Consider the following 22357-nt stretch of genomic DNA (forward strand, 5'->3'; position numbering starts at 1 on the left):
TTTGGCTCCAGGAGTTCAAGTACGAGGTGCTATTGCACGTCCTGCCACTTAATCTCCAGCTCCGCCTCGGCGTTCCATCGCCTGGCCCGCGCCCCTACGACGAGCTGCGGCAGTCCGTTCTGACCTATTGCGGCGCTGCCTACCACCCTCTTCCAGTGGCTGACCGCACGGTGCGTGAATCGCTGCCTGCTAGCCCACCGCCAGGCTCAGCGCTACCCGCACGGCACCGGCTGTCGAAGTGAAAAATAAAGAAGCGCAGCGCGGTGCTCGGGGCGCAAGCTCGGCACGCGCAGTGTCGTTCCAGAAGCCAGCCACGCTGGTCTTCGTAGCCACCGCTCAGCTAGCCGCCTTCGCCTTCTGAGTAGGGAGGACGGCACGGCCGCCGTCACGTTCTCCTACATTGGTGACCCGGGAGAGCGCGCCTTCCACCGAGCGACACGCTGCCATGGCCACCTGGCCGGAGCCACATTTTGACCCGCCACTGCCGCCGTTCTCGTCCCGCTGCGTTGGCGTCTGGTTCGCCCAATTCAAGGCTGCTCTGGAGCTGAATACCATCTGGCTCCAGGAGTTCAAGTACGAGGTGCTATTGCACGTCCTGCTACTCCGCCTCGGCGTTCCATCGCCTGGCCCGCGCCCCTACGACGAGCTGCGGCAGTCCGTTCTGACCTATTACGGCGCTGCCTACCACCCTCTTCCAGTGGCTGACCGCACGGTGCGTGAATCGCTGCCTGCTAGCCCACCGCCAGGCTCAGCGCTACCCGCATCTCGTCCTGTGCCCGTAAGCCACCGTCAGGCAAGCCTTCCTTCCTCAAACTGCCCCGATACTGTCTCGGCGACCCCCCGATGCGCTACCGCACAGTCCCCGGCCTCCGGCTCTCTCCAGGGGCCTCTTTCGTGCGAGTACGCGCATCATGGCGTCACCAAGGGTATCGACACGACCGCGATACCGGCCACGTCATCACCTTGCTCGCCTCCAACGATGACACGCGACAGTGGTGCCATCACTGACCCTACGCCAGTTCCCGTGCCGCATGCCATCGGGTCTGGCACCAACGACCTCCTACCTACACTTCATCGGATTGGTCCACGCTGCCGGCTGAGCGAGCCTCAGAGTCGGCGCACGAGCCTTGCCCCGTGCCGACTCCACTGCCTCTGACCATGTCAGCTGTCGCTACACCGCGGAATCTACCCGCCAGCGAGAGCGACACAGCAGCAGCAGCGACCTTCTGCTCTGCCCAGCGCTCCCCGTCCTCTCCTTCGGTCAACTTGCCACTGGGCCTTTCTAGCGACTACTCTGACAAGTCGCAGGTTGAAGGCTGTGCACAATCGGCGCGCGACGAGGATACGTCAGATGGACTGCCACCACCATCCCGCGACGCGAGTCTTGATGGTGTCTCGCGCCCACCACCTGATCCTGTCCTTCGCGTCAGGGCCACGTTGGCGCTCGCCAAGCAACATGACCTGGCAGCTGCTACCCTGGCTCTACCAGATTTTCGTCAGCCTGCGCCGGTGCAATCATTGAGCGTTGCCCGATGACAACGTCCTCACCGTCTGGAGCGCCACTCGACTCCAACGCCGTTGACTGCGACAACACCCAGGCTCTGGCAGGCGCGTGCCGGACTCTGTTCACACGACTCGGGCGGTGTCGCGCGCAGAGGCTTGCACCTTGCGACATCTACCGCGGGTCGGGCAAGACCGGACAAGCACGTGCACAAGCTGCATCCATCATAGCTAACGCATCTGCGAGCGTGTGACGATCGAGCTTGCAGCTGGTGCATGACAGCGCCCGGTCCCCGTTCGTTTCGCCTGGCCTACATGAACTGCTGCATAGGCGTCTACCTCCTCGCTCTCCATGCCGGCATGCTGTGTGCCATGCGTCCACACCGCTACTCGCAGCCTCGTCCACCGGAGGGACTTGGCTAGTCCCCTTCGTTTCCAATGGACTCGCTACTTGGACTGACCCCAGACTCTTTTGAAGCTTGCTCCTGGCACTTAATTTATCGCCGTTCTGTCTTGGCGGGGGGCCCTGTAGTGCCCACCAACGCCGCAGCGCGGAGCGCTTTGGTCGGCGCTCTCATCCAGTGCCTTGGCGCCGGCTGTCGAAGTGAAAAATAAAGAAGCGCAGCGCGTACTCGGGGCGCAAGCTCGGCATGCGCAGTGTCATTCCAGAAGCCAGCCACGCTGGTCTTCGCAGCCGCCACTCGGCTAGCTGCCTTCGCCTTCTGAGTAGGGAGGACGGCATGGCTCGCACGGCCGCCGTCACGTCCTCCTACAACACCATATCGTACCGTGGTGTCTGCATTTTCCTCTTGACCATGTCTGCCTGCACTAAAATGCTTTCCATATTGTAAAGGCACTTTTACATTGCTACCAAGTAGAAGTCCTTGAGTTTTTACACCTAAGAGCATTTGATTGGTGGTAGCTTTGTGACTGCATTGCCTCATTATTTCAACTGTCCAAGCCCCACTTTTTCTTGCCTTCCTTGTGAAGTGCAGAAAATTTTCAGCAGGTCTATACAAGCACCTAGCTGCTGATTTCAACATCCCAGTTTAGGGCCTCAGTTCCTCAAAAGTGGAACAGATCATTAATTGTTACTTTTAATGTGACCAGTTCAAATCATGCACCATATGGAGGAAAGCTTTGGGCATGTAGGGCAGATTTCCTCATTACATAACGGAAATTGAAGATGGCGGTCACGTGAATCGCAATTGACTTGCATGTAGGTCAGTCAGCATGGTGCAGTGGCCATAGTTCACATTGTGAGTGTCTTGCTGAAAGATGAGTGTGTTAGGCACTGAAAGAGATAGTTTGGGAAAGAAGTTGAAAGGGTGCACTCCACTTTGAGATGACCAACTGTAATGGACTACAGTTATGCTCTGTTCTCTGTCAGACCAGACTTATCATCTGTAGTGCAGAGTGATGCAGGAAAGAATGGAAGACGTAGCTTTTGTCAACATGGTCATGCTGCAGCTTTCGACAACTTCATGGGGCTGACTGATGCACATGTCAGCAATTTAAAGAACTGTATAACCGCTGCCACCGATTTCCATGGTGTATCTCGAGTTCTGCTCAACACAAACTATGCTTTGATTAAGGCTTGTGTTGGGTTGCACTGGCCAGAGTTCAGACAGACACACAATATAAACACATAGATGATGAAGCGCTTGTATCAACTGTTTTATAGAAGCACTTCATCTGTGCTCGTGTTTATGTTGTGTGTCTGTCCTCTGCAGCGCTGTATTCTAATTACTCTATGCCATGCTACCAGGTTCCACTTGGCATGCATCTTGAACTGACCACATTCTAGAAATTTAGGCCCATATTGGGATTGTTGAGTTCGCAGCTATATTATAAGCAAATGAAGCAAAATGCAATATTCTTGTGACACTACTCCTCTAAAGTAAGCATCTCACTGTAAACCTTTGCTGTCTTGCCTGTGAAAATTGTCAGTGATGGAAGCGACATTTTACTTTTTTTGGAGCAGGAAAAATGCCACTTTGGAGCAGCCATACGTGTTTTTGGAGCGGGTGGCAAAATATGCCGCACGACTCATGGAGTTAAAAGCATCACCGAAGCGTCTCGTAAATATCAATGCAAATTGCAAGAAAAAAACAATTGAGAAGATGGATGGTTATCGAACGCACAGTAAAACGAGCTATATACTTAAAATACCAGTACTTGTGGCAGAAATGAGATCAAACCGGTAAAGCTGAGTACCACATTATAAATGTAACCACAATCATATAACCGTTTCCAAAGTAGCAGTTGATAATTGGTATGAGATCGAAGTAATCTCAGGCCCTTTCACAATTCACCAAGATAGTCTGCATGTCAAGTTCAAAAATACAGCTAAATGAGCTTTATATTTAAAATGCCAGTTCTTGTGGCAGAAATGAGATCAAAGCCGATAAAGCTGAGCATCACAATGTCAAAGCAATCAGTCACATATTGCAGTTGCCGCAGCAACAGTTGGTTATCAGCGTGGGATCGAATTTCCCAGAGCCATTTCGGAGAAGTTACTAAGAAAAATGACAATTTGGAGCAACATGTAGCAGCATTTCTATTTTGGAGAAGTTTGGAGCAATTGGAGCAGCACTTCCATCACTGGATTGTTTCTAAATACACTTACAAACATAATATCCAGTGATGCCCAGAGTGGGACGTCACTGAAAATTATGTTAACCCATATGTACCCACTCACACATTCAAGGTTCCTTGTAATGTTTATTATGGACCTCAGTATTTTACCAGACATACTTTTAAGGAGCTCTTCAGTATCTGCACCTGCTCTACACATTGTCTGCTAAGTTTGAACCTGCTATCTCTTTTTACTTTCTTGTGTAGTGCCTTTGTGGATTTTTTTTAACTGCCTTTGTGTGCACATAACACTGAATGGATACAAATGTGTGGATGATCTCTTAACAGCTAATGCTGTCAAAGGGTATAGGAAGTGTTGCACAGGCATTGTGAAAAGTGCTGCAAAACTGGCATCATAGAGTTGAGTTGTGAAAACCTTAGTTGCAGGTTCCCCATACAACTTAAGATTGCTGCTCAGTAGCACATGCAGTACTTCATGTGAAGAAATGTTTGCTGTTCTACTGCATTGTGTGCAGGTATTGTAGATGGTATCTGTTTGTGAGTAGCAGATTGTGGTCACTTGTACCTTTAGGGGCATATGCGTTAATGAAATCAGGGACAAGTCCTTATGCAAAACTTGCCATTTATCAGCAGCCAAGGGCAAATCTGTCATGTTGAACGGATGCTGACAGACTAGCAAGCTGCAGCAGCACAACCTGTGCGTCAACCCTGCACTTATTTAAATCTAAACCAGTGCTTCGCATTACAAAGTATATTTATTGGGAAACGCTCGACCCAAAAGAAGCAAGGGCGCATCGCGTGTCTTTCCTTATAACTCCAAAGGAGTCAAAAGTGTGCTTGCCCAGTTGCTTTTATTCGCATGATGTTATTGTTGGTTTGGACATTGCAAACAGAAAAGTGCAGTGTGTAGATCACATGGTGACAATTACTTCTGCAAAGTAATATGGCATAAGTGCGCCATGAAAACAGTTAAAAATTCAAACAAGCGCCTTCTTGTCCTTTTTGGACGAGTCACTCTGGTGACAAGCAGAGACTTTGTCACATAAACGCCATTTCGGTGTCATAGGCATACCGACTGCAGCACACGGACAGCTAGCAGCAGCATGGACAACTCGGGAATTCCTAGGAAATGTAGAGCACGCAAAACCGCATTTGGAAATTATCTGTGCAGCAAGAAAGGAGGAGGAGGCGGTGGTCGTCACATTAATATCATGTGGGCCTTCGGCTCTAACATGGAAGAAAGTAAGATAGGAATGTCGATTGCAGGTGCCAGTCAAGGCAGCGGGAGAGAGCCTCTACTTTAGAAAGGGTGGCTTGCCTCCTCACATTGGCCTCTCAACATTTCATTAACCTGTGTCTCTGCTATTACTAAACCATTTTTTAAAATTATTTTGGTACGTTTTCTGCATGGCCCTTTACAACTCGTGTATAATGAAAATATCCCACTGGGCCTGGTGAGGGACCCTTTATACCGCCCCTCACCAGTTACCATCAGAAATTTTGATTATACCCGCCATGGTGGCATAGTGGCTTTGTCGTTGTGGTGCTAAGCTCAAAGAAACGGGAACAAATCCTGGCCACGGTGGCCACATTTCGATGGAGAGCGATAGGCAGAAACGGCCATATACCATGCATTAGGTGCACGTTAAAGAACCCCAGGAGGTCAATATTAATCCTGTTGTGATCATGTTGTGGTTTTGGCTCATAAAATCTGAGAATTAAATTTTTAATTTTGGTTATACGCAGGAATTCGTAAAGCGTTGTCTGGGTAGTGTTCCACCACAAGAATTTTGCAAATTGGCCAATTATTGGAGGACATTGGAGAAATTTTAGATGTTGCACCACCATGCTGACAGGAGGAAAGCTTCACTGCCAACATAGTGACATTCCTTCCTTGCCTTCTGCCATACTAGAGACAAGGGACCATGTCAGATGCCCTCAAGTCCCCTCTCTTTTTTTTTTTCCTTTTTTTTTATGTGCAGCACACTTTTAGTGGTGGTTTTGCACCTGCTCCATTGAGCAATGTACCGAAGTCATGTGCCAAAATTGGTGCCATTGCAGGCAGTGCATCTGCCGTAGAGGCGCTCATGCATGTGGCCTCGATTCTCCAGCTGGCAGTGGGGCTCCATCAAGAGGGAGGGTGTGCAGGTTTGAAATTTCAGCTGTTTTTTGCACCATGCTGCAGTTTCATACTTTGCAGATACAATCATTGGTGCACGATCTATGCACCACACTTGTCTGCTTGCAATTCCCTAACCAGGAGAGGGGGCTTTGCAGTGGAATGTAATTTAACCAAGGAAGCACGTTATGCCAAGAAGCCACACTCCACACTGAGTGCCTTTTGAATTTGTCACATTAAAAGTTGGTATAATTCATGATTTGTTGTGCATTTGAGGACTTGAGATCTCATGCTGCAATTATGGAGTCAGCAGCTAGCTAATGAAGCAGGAAAATTTAGACAAACATTTTGTCACTACTACTGCAAATTTTGTCCTTCCTGGTACTATGGTATGTATAGTACGTACGTTCGCATGTTTTTATGCTGATAAATAGAACAATTATAAAAACACCAGTAAATTGCACTTGCCACAGTGGGCTCATGCATTCGCTGCGACTGTGATCCTTCAGTATGGTATCTAAGGTTTTTGTTCACTGCGCTGCCGATACATGGCAGCACTTTTGCATAAGGTCTGTATGCACCAACATGGATCAATTGTTGGTCCTACAGCCACTAATAGGTCCCTCATCAGTCTTCTGTTAGTGCTTATGTGGAAGTGGGAGATCCTGGCTCTTTTTCAAAAGTAATGCTGTATTTTTACAGCGCATTCATTAAGTATACATATATATGATTGTACATAAAATGTACATATAGAGACATAACAAAATTAAGTTTATATACTATTGATTTGTCAGGGGTTGCTTCTGTCACGCACGTTGTGCGAACGCATGTGCGATTCTTAAATTGTAATTTCTATCTGCCTGACGAAGTTTTTTTTAAAAACTGACTAGTGCTGTGCTGTTATAGAAGAGTTGCAAGAGCATTTTGGTGGTCTGCTATACACAAGCAGAATGTACAGTAGTGAGCTCATGTTCTTGCAGCTGTCTTCCATACAACTGCCACAGGAAAAATCACTGTGAAGATTTGTATGTTCTAGTTTTGTCATGTACGTCTGTGAACATGTGTGCCAATTGAAGCATTGTCATTCATATAATTGTCATCTTACTGCATACATTCAGGAAACTTTGGACAAAGATTATTTTTTTATGGTACATGTTTGTGTAAACTCCAAAGGTTTTTACCGTCTACATAATAATGACATATGCAAGCTTAGCCTGCTCCTGGTAATTTTGTGCCGTCCGGGCAGTAGTAACTTGGCATGTGACAGCCTAGTCTTGAGCCAAGAAATATGAACTAGCTGTGGCTGTGATGTCTTTTCTTTAAAAGCTTCTTAGCAGCAAAGGCAATGTTTCTGAGCAGTCTCCAGGGGGCATGACTTGGCTTGTATGTAGTTGCCAATGTTTTTTAAACTAGGCTCAGATCCTTCTGCACAAACTAATGCTCGTAATGGTTGAAGGTAGAAGCTTGTGGAATCGCTCGCGCATCAGCTCAGTATAATTTAACCTATTTTGGATAGAAATGTCCATGAAATGATAAGACCAGGAACTTTTTCAGTTCTGTCGCAGAGCACGAGGTTACTTCATTTAGTATTGTTCTTCATAATGCCATTGCTCTTGCTGACTCAAGTTCATTGTGAGCAAGTTCTGCTTTATCCAGATACCACTGTTAAGGAACAATAGCAATAACATTGCTTCTCCAGTTACTTTACTTGGTAGCATTGCTGCTTGTAGGCCATTTATGTTGGGGTCATTCCATGCCAAATGCACTAGCTGTTGAATTTGACCTTCTTCGTGCGTCTCCACCCCCCCCCCCCCCCCCTCTTTCTTTTAATTTTTTTAACAGCGGAGCCGTTTAAGCTGGCCCTAGTGTGTGCCGCCTGCCACTGCGTTGCCTAGCAACTACCTCGCGGAGCGTCACGCGCAATGCTCGGGAGAGAAAGAGAAACTAATTGTAGCAGCACCAACGAGGCAATGTGCAGAGGTGCTGCCAAAACCATCCGCGCTTCTCCGTTTCCCCGCATTAGCGCCAAACGCTCGTGGTGTCCGTGACTGCAGCAGGCACCTCTGGCGGCGGCTCAGCCAAGCTCCCACCAGCTGCGGGCTACTGCGCATGCGCCGTGACGCCATCTCGGCGTGTCATCTGCTGCACGCCGGCCGTACACTGTGCATAGCTTTCACCCCACTTCCCCTACGTGTTCTCGAACTGCAAGTGCTTCACGAGACGTTACCCGATGCCACAGACCACGATGAAATGCTTATACGAGGTCTGTTAGAAAAGTATGTGACCTTTGGCCAAAGAAAAAAAACTGGCATAACTGGAGTGTTGGAAACCTAATCACCCTCAAAGTAGTCTCCTTGGGACTTCACAGACTTCTCCCAGCGGTGCTGCCATTGTTGGAAGCATTCCGAGAAGGCCCTCTTTCGGAATGGAGTTTTGCTCAGCTGTCATTGCAGCCATAATGTCCTCCCTTGTCTGAAATCGCGCTCCTTTCAATGGCCTCTTGATTTTGGGAAACAGCCAGAAGTCGCAGGGGGCCATATCGGGAGAGTAAGGAGCCTGTTGAACTACAGGAGTCTGGTTTTTCGCCAAAAAAAGTCTGAATCAAGTGTGAGAAATGCGCAGGAGCATTGTTGTGATGAGTGCGCCAATTTCCTGTTGACCACAACTCCGGTCTCTTGTGCCGAACAGCATCACGTAGGCGACAGAGGACATCCCTGTAGTACAGTACTCTTTGGTGATTGTTTGACCCTGTGGTGCGTACTCGTGGTGTACCACACCACGGGAGTCAAAGAAAGCAGTCAGCATCACTTTGACGTTGCTGCGCACTTGGCGGGCCTTCTTTGGTCTTGGTGGCGTGGAATGCTTCCACTGTGAGGACTGGGATTTGGTTTCCGGGTCGTACCCGTACACCCAAGACTCGTCACCAGTGATTATGGTGTTCATGAAGTCGGGGGCACTGTTTGTGGAATCCAGCATGTCCTGTGAGACTTCAACACGAAGTTGCTTTTGCTCCGTGAGCAGCTTTGGCACGAATTTCGCCGCAACTCTCTTCATGGCCAAATCTTCGGTCATAATGGAATGTGCAGAAAAAGTGATGATGCCCACCTCTTCCGCAATTTCTCGGATAGTCACACGACGGTCCCGCATCACCACAGCGTTCACTTCGGCAATGACCTGGTCATTTCGGCATGTTGATGGCCGACTTGAGTGTGGCTTGCTCTCCACTGATGTGCGGCCGTCTTTAAACCGGTTGTACCACTCCTTAATCTGTGTGCTGCTCATAGCATCGTCACCGAAAGCCGTCTGAATCTTCCGAATGGTTTCCACTTGGCCCTCGCCCAGTTTCTGGCAAAATTTGATGCTGTAGCGCTGCTCCAGTCGCTCCGTCATTTTCCTTGCAATAAAAAAACCGACGAGAGACTGCGCACTACCTCACTCAAACGCTGCGTCCTAGCGACTGACGCTATCGGCAGGCGGGAAAAAATTCACGCATGCGCACGAAGGTTCAAGGTCGGCTGATGCAAGCGCGCTTGTTCATATCCACCAGGTGTTCGCAAAAAAAAATAATAATAAGGTCGGATACTTCTCTAACAGACCTCGTACACTTCGTATAACTTAGCATCACTTCGTATAGCCAGGACCAGCTAGGAACCGATCGGCTCCGCTGTGTCGTTTAGCCTTGCGCCACTAGTGCAAGCTACCCCGATTTTTTTTCTTTTAATGGCGAGTGCCATGTATAATTCATGCATATAGACAACATGGTTAAAATAGAAAATTTTATGAGCGCTGATTTTTTGTTCTGGGTTTACATTTGCTTCAAGTACATATGTAAGGCCTGTTTCGGATCTCTTGAGAAAATGTTTCTGGCTTTGCAGATCTTTTTCAAGCTAGAATGAGGAAGTTGTTAACTTGGGTAATTGTTTAGTATAAAGCAAACATTAAATCAATGCATTTGGCATGGAAATGCCCACTGATTTTGTGGCTTACATTATTTGATGAACACATTTGCAACAAATGCTGCTGCTTCAGCTGGTGTGTAGAGCTTTATTTGTGGCCTCTTTCTACAGGCCACACAGACACCTGCACGTGGTCTGATTATAAAGAGTACAGCATGAAAGTAGATGCTATTTGTCCAAAGCTTCCTCATGTTTTGCTGCGTGTTGATGCATGTATTTTTTGTTCATTGCTCATTTTTATGCTATGTCAGCATGTTTCATAGACCTGTAAGAAGGACTTTTTTCTACAGTTTGTCAAAACCTATTTTGTAAATAAATATCACAGGTCAGTGTCCAAAGTTTGTTCTGCGTCATGTTTGTTGTCTCACATTTGTGGAAAGGGTAGTGATGCACGAAAGAATCTCGTGAAATAGCTAGTAGTGTTTTCCTTTCATTTGGGTACTGTGAAATGCAACTTTTTATCATCAAACTTCTATACATTACAGATTGCATGTTGAACCGTATTGTGTTTCTGCAAGTAGGGCCCTACCCACAGCATTTAATGGACTTTACATTTGCCGCAAGTGACGATGACAGCTCACCGGTGTTGGTACGCAAGGTTTGTTGGCTGCCATGCGTGTTAGCAAGCCTGCTAGTATTTTGCAACTGCAGCACGAGCCAATTTTCAGGCAAATTCTTCTTGATTGATGCTAACGAGTTCAGTGTTATGCACATGGTATGTTGTTTATACAATATGCTTAAAAGTTACCCTTTCATGTATTGTATTCATCAGATTCTAACGCATGCTCAATTTTAAGAATCCAGCTTTTTCACAGACAGAAATTAAAAGTGCAGTGCCCTTGATTGTTTGCTCACCAGCTAGCTATTCATGGTGAGAAAGAGTACTAATGGCGATTTGTGCTCACTGTATAAATGAACACTTAATCATGGTGCGGTAGCGCTGAACTTAGCGTCAGCGTCACAAGTTGGTGGCTGGGAGTGATTATATTTCTTTAATTTTACATTTTTTTTTTTACTAGTAACAACCTGTCATTATTTCGTATTATATATGCGTCTCCAGCACACCAAAGCGCCAAAGGGTACATTATGAGGTACGCCGTAGTGGGGGACTCTGGATTAATTCTGGCCACCTGGGGTTCTTTAACGTGCACCGAAATCTAAGTTCACGAGCGTTCTTGCATTTCGCCCCCACCAAAATGCGGCCAGGATCAAAACCGCGACCTCGAGCTTAGCATGAGTCTCGTGCGTTGCAGAGTTGAACGGAACAAGTGCCGCCACCAAAGGTGCAGAGCGGTACTAATCGGTCGTCTCGAAGCAAGCTCGCGCACGACGGAAAGCATGACACTTCGCACGGGCTACGTTGAATAGCGGGTAGAAAGGTGTGGCGCCGCGTTTTGGCGTTGATGCTTCGAAAAAAAAAAAAAAAAGTTGCAGTTTCGCCCGAAAGGCGAAGCATCGATTGCGATAGCAAACTAGTGGACAGCTACACGAAGTAAAGATAGTAGTTTTGTCGGCGGTATAAACTTGTAAACATAGGCATACAAACTAAATTAACAAGCATGGCGTCACGCGCGCACAAGCAAACATGAACGCATCTCACTCGATGACCGCGAAACGCGCTGTCAAAACGCTGTAGTAAGCGCGGCAGCAGCAGCAGCAGCGAGCCACTTGACCTTCGTCCCGCCGTTCGCATCAACGCGAACTAAGCCGCGAAAACACAGCGCAGGGAGGACCGTGACTCCGCCGCAGATGTTTTTCAAGATAAGCCGCTCGGGTGGGCGCGCGTGGTCAGCGCGGAGTAATCCCCCCCTCCCTCCGGAGCGTTGCGCGCGCGCTTCCTTCCCGCTTCGTGCCCTTGCGTGCGCGAGATCGAGCCGCGATCGCCGGATCACCCTCGCACGATTTCACTCGATTTTATCGCCCGTGGACATTATACGGGACCTGACGGCTACGCCGACGGCAGAAATGCACCTGGAGTGTCCATATAATTGCTATCGCAATGAAAGAGGTGTAGAAAAAGCATTCAAAGGATCCGGTCGCCGATCAAATTCGCTAGAAGTCCCAGGCAAAAAATTGGAGGACGCTTAAGCGTCACTTTTAAGAGTGGAACGCGATAGTGTTATAGGGCACCGTTAGCATCGCATTTTTCTTTGAGTGTGCTTCACTGCAACACACAACGTGGGAAAGCCAGTAAACAAAGACCAAGTTTGCACCGATCCCCTTCAAGTCGGCTTCACTTTCAAACACAAATGCATTGCGGGGAAGACATTTTTACAGGGGCAATATAAGCCGTCTTGCATCAAAACGTGAAGGCCCTAGGACTTTTTAATTATTTTATTGGTTGCTGTTGCCACGAGGCGCGCGCGTGTCCAAAACGCATTAGGCAGGATAAGTCCTAGTTAGACCGGATGGATGGAAGGAATGAATGAGGCTGAACCCTTTAAATGGGGCGGTGGCATACGCCACATAGCCGTGACTATTAATATATTTTGCACTTTGTGGGGCGAAATTTCACCCCTGCCTTGATTTTAGCCACCAATCAGATAACCTCCGTTTGGTTATTTCTACTCGCTATTTTGCCTGCATTGTCCCTAAACCCCAATGCTTTGAAAAAATCAGCGCCGTTGCTTTGTACTGTAGGATTAAGCCCTTTACAGAAAAGTATGAGGTGTTCAGCCGTTTCCTCTTCCTCTCCACACGCACTGCACAACGTGTACTTGACTCGGTACATCTTAGTCCGCAATACTCCCGTCCTGGCTTAAAACAACACAGCTTCCCCTAGAATTATCATAGATATTTTCTTTTGCAATTTCTGGCTTGAAAGTTCTGTATGTTCCCAGTGCTGATTTCGTCTGCATCCCTGTTTTCCATAGACCCCTCTCTGTTTCTCTAACCTTTTTCTTAACCGCTGTTTCCTGGTTTGCACCCCTCTTACCGTCCAAATATTTGATTGACAATTTTCTGGTCAGCTTCCTCCATTTTGTGTCAACATTCCTCATGTACAAATAACTGAAAACTCTCCTTGCCCACCGCTTTTCTGCCATTTCTCTCAATCGCTCCTCAAATTCTATCTTGCTGCTAGCTTCCCTGCCCTCGAATGACTTCCATCCCATGTCACCCTGTACCCCCTGATTTGGTGTATTTCCGTGTGCTCCAAAAGCAAGCCTACCTACCCCTCGCTGCTTAACTTCCAACCTTGCTCGAACCTCTGATATCATGCACAGGACCGCATTGCCGAAAGTCAAACTAGGGACCATCACCCCTTTCCAAATCCCTCTCACCACTTTGTACCTATTGTAATTCCACACCTATTGTAATTCCACCTGCCGAGGAGGCGAGCGCCATCTGGATGGTGTTTTTGAAAGTAATATACCCGGGCGCGCCGCTGTTGTATGGTAGAAATGCTGGAAAAGGGGTTTGTGTTTTAGTTTCCTCGTAACAGAATTATGTTTACTCGTACATTCAAATTACAGTCCGACGCTATCATTTCTGCAGGTTGCGGTTAAGTCGTACTTTACGATTTTTCTGACGAATTTTACTTTGAGAAATTCAATTAGTTCACTAACAACTGTGCGCCACGCGGTGGGCCTGCGTGGTCGGGGTGGCTCGGGATTATTTTCTCGGCCGCGGACGCCGACGCCGGATTTTCTGCGACACGGGGCCCTTAACGCTATCGCGTTAAAACCTCGCCAGTTAACGGCACGACGTTAGATGGTACGGAAAATAAATTGACCGACGATTACGATACTCCCTAATGCGAAATTTGAACGCAGCTCAGTACGTGTTTTCATTTCGCGGTATTGGCTGGCGTGGACAATGTCTCATGCGGCACGTTGCAAACGGAGCGAGGTGCGGCGCGACTGCCTCGCTTATCTGGAGATCGCGAGAGCCAGCGCGTGGGTGATGCGTGGGCGCGATTCACAGCAGCAACCGCCGACAAAACTCCCAGACGACGCGCGCTACTCTGGCGTACTGCGGCCTCTCGCCGGAACGCCGTATGCTGGGCACCGCCACCGGCGCTGTCCCGCTTCTTTGGGATGGTGGACGTTGATGGGGAATCGGAAAAGTAAATATTGCCCTCGTACTATCTTCGCTCGTACTAGATCTTTTTGGAAAATTCTTTCGGTGCTATATTTCTGGGAGATACCGTTCCAATATACTATATATCTCAGAATAATGTAGGAGATCGATGGGTCAGTTATTTGAAGAAATTATGGCACAGCGCGTTGTGGTAAACGAAAACTTTCCATCAGTTTTGAAAGCGGAACTCTCTTCGTTAGTACAGTTTCATAAAGTTTGTGTTGTCTTTCGTCGAGGTAGCACGGTATCTCCGCGGCGGCGACTCCCCTCACCCTCGAGCACACTTGAAGGAGAGGGCCGCTCCTGGTCCGCTTCTACACTGGAGGCCGCTACGGAAACATATATACCGTGTATATACGTAAACATATACATATACCGTGTACATGCATGCATACATACATACGGGATATATTTGACAATTTGATACTTGTAGGTGAAAAACGATAAGAGTCAATTTCAGCAAAACGATTTTTTTTTTGGACACGTAAGAAAAGGCCATATAGGTGGAAAAATTAGAAACTGAAATCACTCAAAGCCACCCTCAGCATCTACAACTTCATCAAGGTGGCTCCGGAATCTGGCACAAGCGGTCTTCACGGTGTCCCGAAGGAAATCCGCAAAGGCCGCCTGAATCTTGCCGAACAGCTGGGTCTTGGTATTTCTGGCAGTGCGGTTCGTTATGTGCTCAACCACGCCCCACACATAGCAACCCATAGGATTACAATTAGCGGAGTTAGGGGTCCGGACGTTGGGACCGGTGAAATCGTAAAAATTCTCAAGCAGGCACTCTTGAGTTTTCCCAGTGGTATAGCCGGGAGCTGAGTCTTGCTGCCACACGCAGGGCAGTCCGGCTTCCACTCTCTTCAGCCAAAGCTTACAAAAGTGCCCAACAGCTCCACATACTCCATCGAATTGATCCTGAGTCCTTGTGGAAAGACACGTGGAGGCATCACATCACCCTCACCGAAGAGACATCCAAACATCATCACACTTTGGGAAAATTTGGTCATCATGACACGGGGAACACCTGATGGATTGGAGAGACAAGCCATCTGTTCTGGGAGTTGTGTACCTGGTTCTGACAAAAGTTAGCCTTTTACTTTTTTTCATCAGAAATGAATCAAATTGTTCAGGGTTCAACAGGATGTCTCACTTTGTTGAGTTTTTCTTTTTTTCTCTCTCTCTCTCTCTATTTGTCAGGCGGTTGCCTTGACCTTGAGACCTTTTCTGTCAGCAGTTTACCTGTGCGCCCTCTGTAGGACTGATAGCGGAGGTCTTCATTTACAAGCCAGCTTCATGGTGGACGGCGCTACACCGATTTCCCGCGCTAGAGCCAGGATTCCCTCCTGTGCCATGGGCCTTCTTTAACCTTTTCCTGCAATTGAAGGATTAATTTTGGTGTGCGGCTGCAAACGGGACGTCGTCGGATTAGTCGAATTCGTCGTCGTCGTCGAATTAGTCTTAATTAATTAATCAACTTCTCAAATATTATGGTTAGATGAAAAGTGCCAATGCGAAAATTGTATATCAACATGAAAAACTCCCGACACAGCTTTCTGTTGATCAATACGTGCTACATAAAAGTGTTTTCCAAGCACGAAAGAAGCCCGAGAATACACGCAAAATCACCGCGCGACTGGCCGCTTGAGGCACTTTGCGTGTATTCGCGGGCTTCTCTCGCGCCGCGGAAAAACACTTTTATGTAGCACGTATTGAGCCACAGAAAGCTGTGTCGGGAGTTTTTCATGCTGCTCTACAATTTTCGCATTGGCACTTTTCATCTAACCATAATATTTGAGAAGTTGATTAATTAAGACTAATTATGTAATTAGGCGGAATGCAAAAAATAATCTGAGTATCTCCAAACGACGGCAAACAACATTACCTTGGTTCTGTCCAGCTACGTAGAATTTGCATATTTTTTAAATATTGGTGCATGATAGCTGGGACACTCGGTATACGGGTAGGTCTATACGGTGCGTCTGAAAGTCGCGTCCGATGTGTCATGTAACTTAAGCTACAGAAAGAAGTGTCGTGCTGTTGGTAGTTCTATGAAACAATGACAGTGGCAATTTTCTTTCTTTGGTAGCACAAGACTAACTGAAAAAAAAGGAAAGAAAAAAAAAAGGGTCACACTACATTTGCAGTCAACTACCGTTTTTGCTCAGAGGACAAATTATTCTTACAACCGTGCACGTTTATTGGCTTAGCTCACTTTATAAGAGTGCGGGAATGAGCCATTTTCAATATAATTGGTTCCAATGCAATTATGGTGAAATGTGATGTCTCTAGGCACCATGCTTGTAGTCTTGTGCGTTGCCTTGCATCCGAAACAATAGCGTGCTAGGTGAAGCGGCGTCGGTGACGCCAGTTCGCATCTGTGTAAGAAATGTAGATTGTACTGCGGTGCATGCACTGGTGCACTTCTCGGTGGCCCGAGGACGAGTGACATGCGTTGTGGCTCGCCGTCAGTGGCGCGCACTACGGATTACGCGAGATATGCGTAGCGCCTGCAGAAGTTGCCCAGCTTGGTTCAACGTCCCCCGCATATACAGATAACATACCGGTGCATACTTTTTTCCTACATATCGACACCTGATAAAGTGGCTTTGTTAGCGTACCATTAGCCTTGGACATGCGTGTGCCATACATGCTGACGTGATTCTCTATTGCTCCTTTTTATTAATTTTTTTTTATTCCTTCCGTTGGAATATTGCACGCACGGCAGGAGGACATAAGCATTTCAAAGCATCCTGGAGTCTTTCCGGGTCATGAAAATGGACAAGATGGTTGCTGAGGTGAGTGCTAGTTGCGTATATGGTTCAAAATTTCGATGACTACTTCTTCTTCAAAGTTTGTAAGTTTACTTAACATAGTCAGTTGTACAATTGTAAAGTAAACTCTCTCGAGGCCCAACAAGTTTGTTAAAGGGTCTATACGGATTGTTATTAAGGAAAAGCACTTTTACGGCGGCTGCTATTTCTACAGCGTAAATATAATTTTTTAAAAGCAGCCAGAATAAGAAGGTACAGTAAGCAGCGAAAATTTTATACGCAAAATACTTTTTAACAAAATGCTTTTTACATCATAAACACCATTTTTTAGGAAAAACATAAGGTTATGCGCATGCATGCGTTACTCATTGTGAATTGAAAGCTTTAATTTTTTCAGGAATGGACGCAATGTTTGTAGTAGCGTTTGCTTATTATCAAGGCTGCTCCAAACTTAGGCGCCTATAAACTCTTACGTAGTGCGATCAAAATAATCAGTAGTTACCTTAGGCGACCAAAAACGATAACGCGACCACTTTCGACAGTGAGAGGCGAAGTGAGACTGTAGTTGAGGTAAGCTTTCTGTTAACTATTCGATGCATGCGGGAAGCGATATTTTAGTTATGTCGAGTCGCAAACACTGAGCATGTTCAGAATTTGAAATAAATCTTCACTCCTAATTTGTGTGTTGTGGGGTTCTATAATGCGAAGGGCTCTCTTTTGAAGGGTAAACAGGGGTGACAAATTGGTTTTGTATGTGCAACCCCAGAGTGCTATGCAGTAATGTTTTTCAAGGCAACCATGTGCCCTGGCCATAGCGCAATTAATAGACAGGAATGGAGATATTGGATATATCCGAAGTGCAACTTGACAAGATAATCGTGCATCACAGGACGGTATTAATTGTCCAAATGGGCGTTACATTGACACAAAGTAACGTAGTCGCAAACTTCTCTCCTTGGGCCATTCTGTGATCTTCGACTGCTTTGGTTGGGCGTGCCAAGACGAAAGCTCGCGTCTGTCTCGGGCTGCTCAGGAACCGTTGAATGTCGTCATGCTGCTGGAGAAATTTTCATAAAGAATTCACGTATAGCCGCATCGTTTGGATCGCGTCATTTGTGTTCTTTCCCGGAGCAATCGTCATATATTTAGCTTCCGAAGGTGCCCCAAGAACTTCTATGAACGTTTCCATTGCGGGGGGCTACAGGCTGCAAGTCTATACTTCGTCATCAACAGTGACATTTGTAAGCATGTGAATAGAAATGATAGTGCACTTGAATTTTCAGGTGCTGACCTCTCTCTCATTTTCGGTCTGTCATCTCGTCCTTTGCTCCTGTAGCATGGCGGTTATAAATAATATCACAGCCCTCTGGACGTCAAGTGTCCTTTTTAAACTTTTATTTTGTTATGAGCACTTATCGCATCGTATTCGACTACATGGTCTCTTTAAGAGGCCACCCGCCGCGGTGGCTTAGTGACTAAGCTATTGCGCTGCTAAGCATGAGGTCACGGGATCAAATCCTGGCTGCGGCGGCCGCATTTAGATGGGGGCAAAACGCAAGAACGTGTCCTGCGCATTGAGGGTACGTTAAAGATCCCCTGGTGGTTAAAATTAATCCGGAGTTGCCCACTATCAAAGCCACGATAATCAAATCGTGGTTTTGGCGCGTAAAACCCCAGAATTCAGCGCTTGTGCAGTGTTCCGTGTTTTCGTTGTCCCTGTCTTCTTTGAGCTGCATTCCCCCAACTATAGCTATGGACCAACTCGCCCAAATGAAAGTCCTGCTAGAATTCATTCATTCTCTGAGAGGTCCTGTTGCGACCGATTTCGAGTTGCCATGCGGTAGGCTCACCGGTGTTGACAGTCGCCGCAAAAGTTAGTGTGAGCCGAAAAGTAAGCAGAATCGTGGTAACCTTTATCTTTATTACTATTTTTTTTTTACATATGGTTCCATGTAGAACCGACGAAGTATTTTGGCATTGTTCGCCATATCTGGAAGTTCTGCTTTGCCGGGTTCGGTTTATCGGGAAACTATATAGTTGATGTCATGTTGCAGGAAACGTGAAGTTCAGAGTACATGGCGTAGTTTCAGATCATTGGCACTATTCGCTGAACTCAATCAATTTTTTTTTTTTTTTTTCATTTTCGTCTGTCACTTGTGCACTTCCTGCTTAGTGTTTTCCACGATAGCGTATGTTGCTTGCATATGAAATGACAAGCGATGAACTTAAAAGTGCACAGCATCACATTGTAACATTTACTCTATTTTTTTTTTCGTTTTTAATTCAAAACTTCTAATAACATCTTAAGGTTCAGCAATCATCTGCATGTATTTGCCTGCCTTAACGGCACGTTTGTGAAGGGCGTTTGCACGGCGCACTTGCGATGTAACATAGATCGCATTAGCGGTTTATATTGCTTTTGGTGTGGGAAAAGAGGCTTTTCGCTCGCTGTCGTCGTGTGCTTGATACCGTTGGTGCGAAGCAAACTCAGAGGCAGCGGAACATCATTTGTATTATTAGAACTCGTAAGGACAGTGAGAAGTTTCCTGCTGAACGGGCGTGATGACTGCGTAGCGTACGTGGTGATGGTGGTGGCGGTTGTTGCGTTATTCCGGCGTGCTGTATCCGCATACAGCAGCACAACGGTTGCGCCCAAATGTTTTGTGGCGGAAGCTGTGACTGACCGCGCGAGAGTTAAGCGGTTACAGCGCTCCATGACGCAGGGTGGGGCCGCGACGACCGCGTGACCAGAATGCGGCTGCAGCCAGAATGCTGCTCGCCGCATAACTGCGCAGTGGCTGCCCCTCCGCCCTAGCAAGCGGCTCTGATTTGTCAGTGGAATTTGAAGCAACCGACTTTCGTTTTTTTTTTTTTTTTTCTTTTAGCGAAGCGGCAAGCACGGAGAAGTGTGATTTCTGTATTTGTTGCTATTGTTGCAGCGATAGCGGTATATAGAAATAGCACAACGTGTAAATGTAGCGATAGCATGGATTAAATGCCTTAGTTCGAAAGTATATGTTTTGTTTGTTTTTTTTTTTTTTTTTGCTTTTTTTAACTCGAATGGTTTGTCCTGCGGCGTATATGGGTGTATAAATGAAACCGTGCTGGCCCTCCTCATGTAACAATTGAAGCAGAGTCTGTGGGCCAACGCGTATAACTGCCAGTTCGTTCAGTAAAAACGTAGGACCGCTTAGAATTTGGATTAGAAGTTTTAAATAAGTCGTGAAGCACGCACTACATGTTCGTCGTGTAAGCTTTTGCTTGCAGCGCCAACAACTTCTAATGAAACTTTGATAATCGCTGCGAAACATTTTTCTCCAAGTCGATGCAGAGTTGCTTCGGCAATCTTTTCGCTCGAGCGACTATAGCATTCCCGTCTCGCTCTTATTGGGGACGAAAGCTGATGGACCATGATAGTTAAAAATTAGAAACAACAAAAAGAAAAGGAAAGACAGTCTAAGGGATATGATTGATATTAAAAGGCGAATTCCAATGGCAGAATGCACCGATGTTTAGCCTAGCTGTACATCTCAACTATCGGTTGCGTGCCGATGCCGCGAGGTGGTTTTGATTCTTCGCGGCTCCAGCAGTTCGCAAGCTCGCCCCCGATAACTGTACACGTATCGTGGGAAATAGAGCGACAGCCTTTGTCACTTCGTACTCTCGGCGTTCGAATTACGGGACGGCCAGGTCTTGATTCTCTGATGTCGGGGTCACTCAGTTTTTATGGATATTATCCGATTAATTGGAACACATAATCGGTCTTTGGCATTAACATTTAGAATTGCAATAAAAAGGCACTAAAATTCGCCTGATAAGCATACATAGTCTTAATTACGAGGACTGCAGTATGTCTTGGCGACATGGTTTCGTCCGATTTGATTCCTGTAATTGGCTCCTACGTACCGTTTCACACACTCGCGTTAGGTTTTTACTGAAACGTGTGACTGCGGACTTGACATTGAACTGTTGGTAGCAAGTGTGCCGCGGTTATTGAGCGTCGTCACGTTGGTTATTGAGTGCTGCTTGGCCACGTTGTATCACTAAACCACTATGATGCTGCAGTGCACTGTGTTCTTTTTAAAGAGAGTGTTCTGCATAAAAAGAAACGCCTGGTATTTCTTTACAAATGGTTTTCTGAACATTAGTCTTTCCAGATCACATGTGATGAGCCACACTGCCTGATAAGATTGTAGCGCATGGACACCATTTTTGAAAGACGTTTAAGCTGATTTCTACGATACAAGTTAGTCGTACGTAACTGCCACGCGCGTGCGTTACTCAGCTTTTTATTCGGCGCACCCTTTAAACTCTGGATAGTGATGTCAATAGTGCCTGTAATGGGTAATTCAAAAGAAGTGAGTGGATCGACCAACATTTCACACCGCCGGGCGGATTGTGGCCGCGAACTAGGAGGAAAAAAAAAAAAAAAAAAAAAAAAAAAAAAAAACGATGGTAGGTGCGGGAGGCCGCAGCTCTTATGGCGAATTCTATTGGGAGAACAGGAGCACTCAAAAGCACGCTGAAAGTGCTCGTTCCAGAGGCGACGTGTTTCAGTGGTCGAACAGGAGTGGGAGCGCCGTCATCCAGTGGTAGAACAAGAGCAGTTTCGCGGCGCCGAGAGCAGCTGGGAGCAGTCCGGACTGCTCTCGCTTGAAAAGCGGAGTACGGAGGAAATCACGTGGCTTAAGCCGTCATATCCTCCTCATTTCTTTTTATTTTGCTTCAGCCGGCGCGCGCGGCGGCAATGGCGGTAGCCTAGCGTGGTTTGTGTTTTGACACCGCTGATTTTGACGTCGGCGATACGAGCGAGCTTCGCAGCGATTTAGCGACAGATCCTGGCATTTCTAGTCCGCCTTGCTTCTCGTCGGATGCGCGGGGGACAGCGGCAGCAAAGCGTCTTCGCCTTGCTGAAGTGCTTGAGACGCTCGACGGTGACAGCAGCGAAAGCTGCTAGAGCTCAACTTGAGATGATCTTCGCAGGCGGAAACGTTGAGGAATGCGTCGGCGCTGCACAAAAGTATGTAGTACGTGGCCGTAAACGGTGACAGCGTTAAGCCCGACAGATTACAAGATGATCAGGCGTGTTTTGCCGCTCTCCTGCAGAGAATGGTGGGACGTCGATTGCTTTAGTCACATGGTACATTTCTCCTCACAAGTCCCCCTCCCACCTGCTCTCCGAATGCACGCCGTATTCCAGTGGCGGGTCGAGTGTGCCTGCTCTCACTGCGCTGTCACCCGACTCCGCACTGCGCGGCGCCCTGCTCCTCTTCTCCCAATGGAATTCGCCATTAGACAGTTTCGCTTCCTGACGTTGCCATATATCGAAG

At 47.1% G+C, this 22357-nt stretch overlaps 1 protein-coding gene across 3 annotated transcripts in view; it reads left to right on the forward strand.

Annotated features, from left to right (window-relative positions):
* Positions 1 to 22357, forward strand: part of LOC119464405 (bromodomain-containing protein 7-like) — a 100766-nt gene that overhangs the window by 72609 nt on the left and 5800 nt on the right. The window contains exons 16-17 of one of the 3 annotated variants that reach the window (XM_037725374.2): positions 10659 to 10762; positions 16982 to 17051. In XM_037725374.2, coding sequence (XP_037581302.1) covers positions 10659 to 10762; positions 16982 to 17050 — 173 coding nt within the window. In that variant the 3' untranslated portion in view covers position 17051. Of the gene's footprint in view, positions 1 to 10658; positions 10999 to 16981; positions 17052 to 22357 lie in introns of those variants that run through there. The other 2 variants (XM_037725365.2, XM_037725358.2) reach the window with 2 other exon arrangements.

The sequence above is a fragment of the Dermacentor silvarum genome, chromosome 1 (assembly GCF_013339745.2).
Source record: "Dermacentor silvarum isolate Dsil-2018 chromosome 1, BIME_Dsil_1.4, whole genome shotgun sequence".
NCBI classification, from domain to species: domain Eukaryota; kingdom Metazoa; phylum Arthropoda; class Arachnida; order Ixodida; family Ixodidae; genus Dermacentor; species Dermacentor silvarum.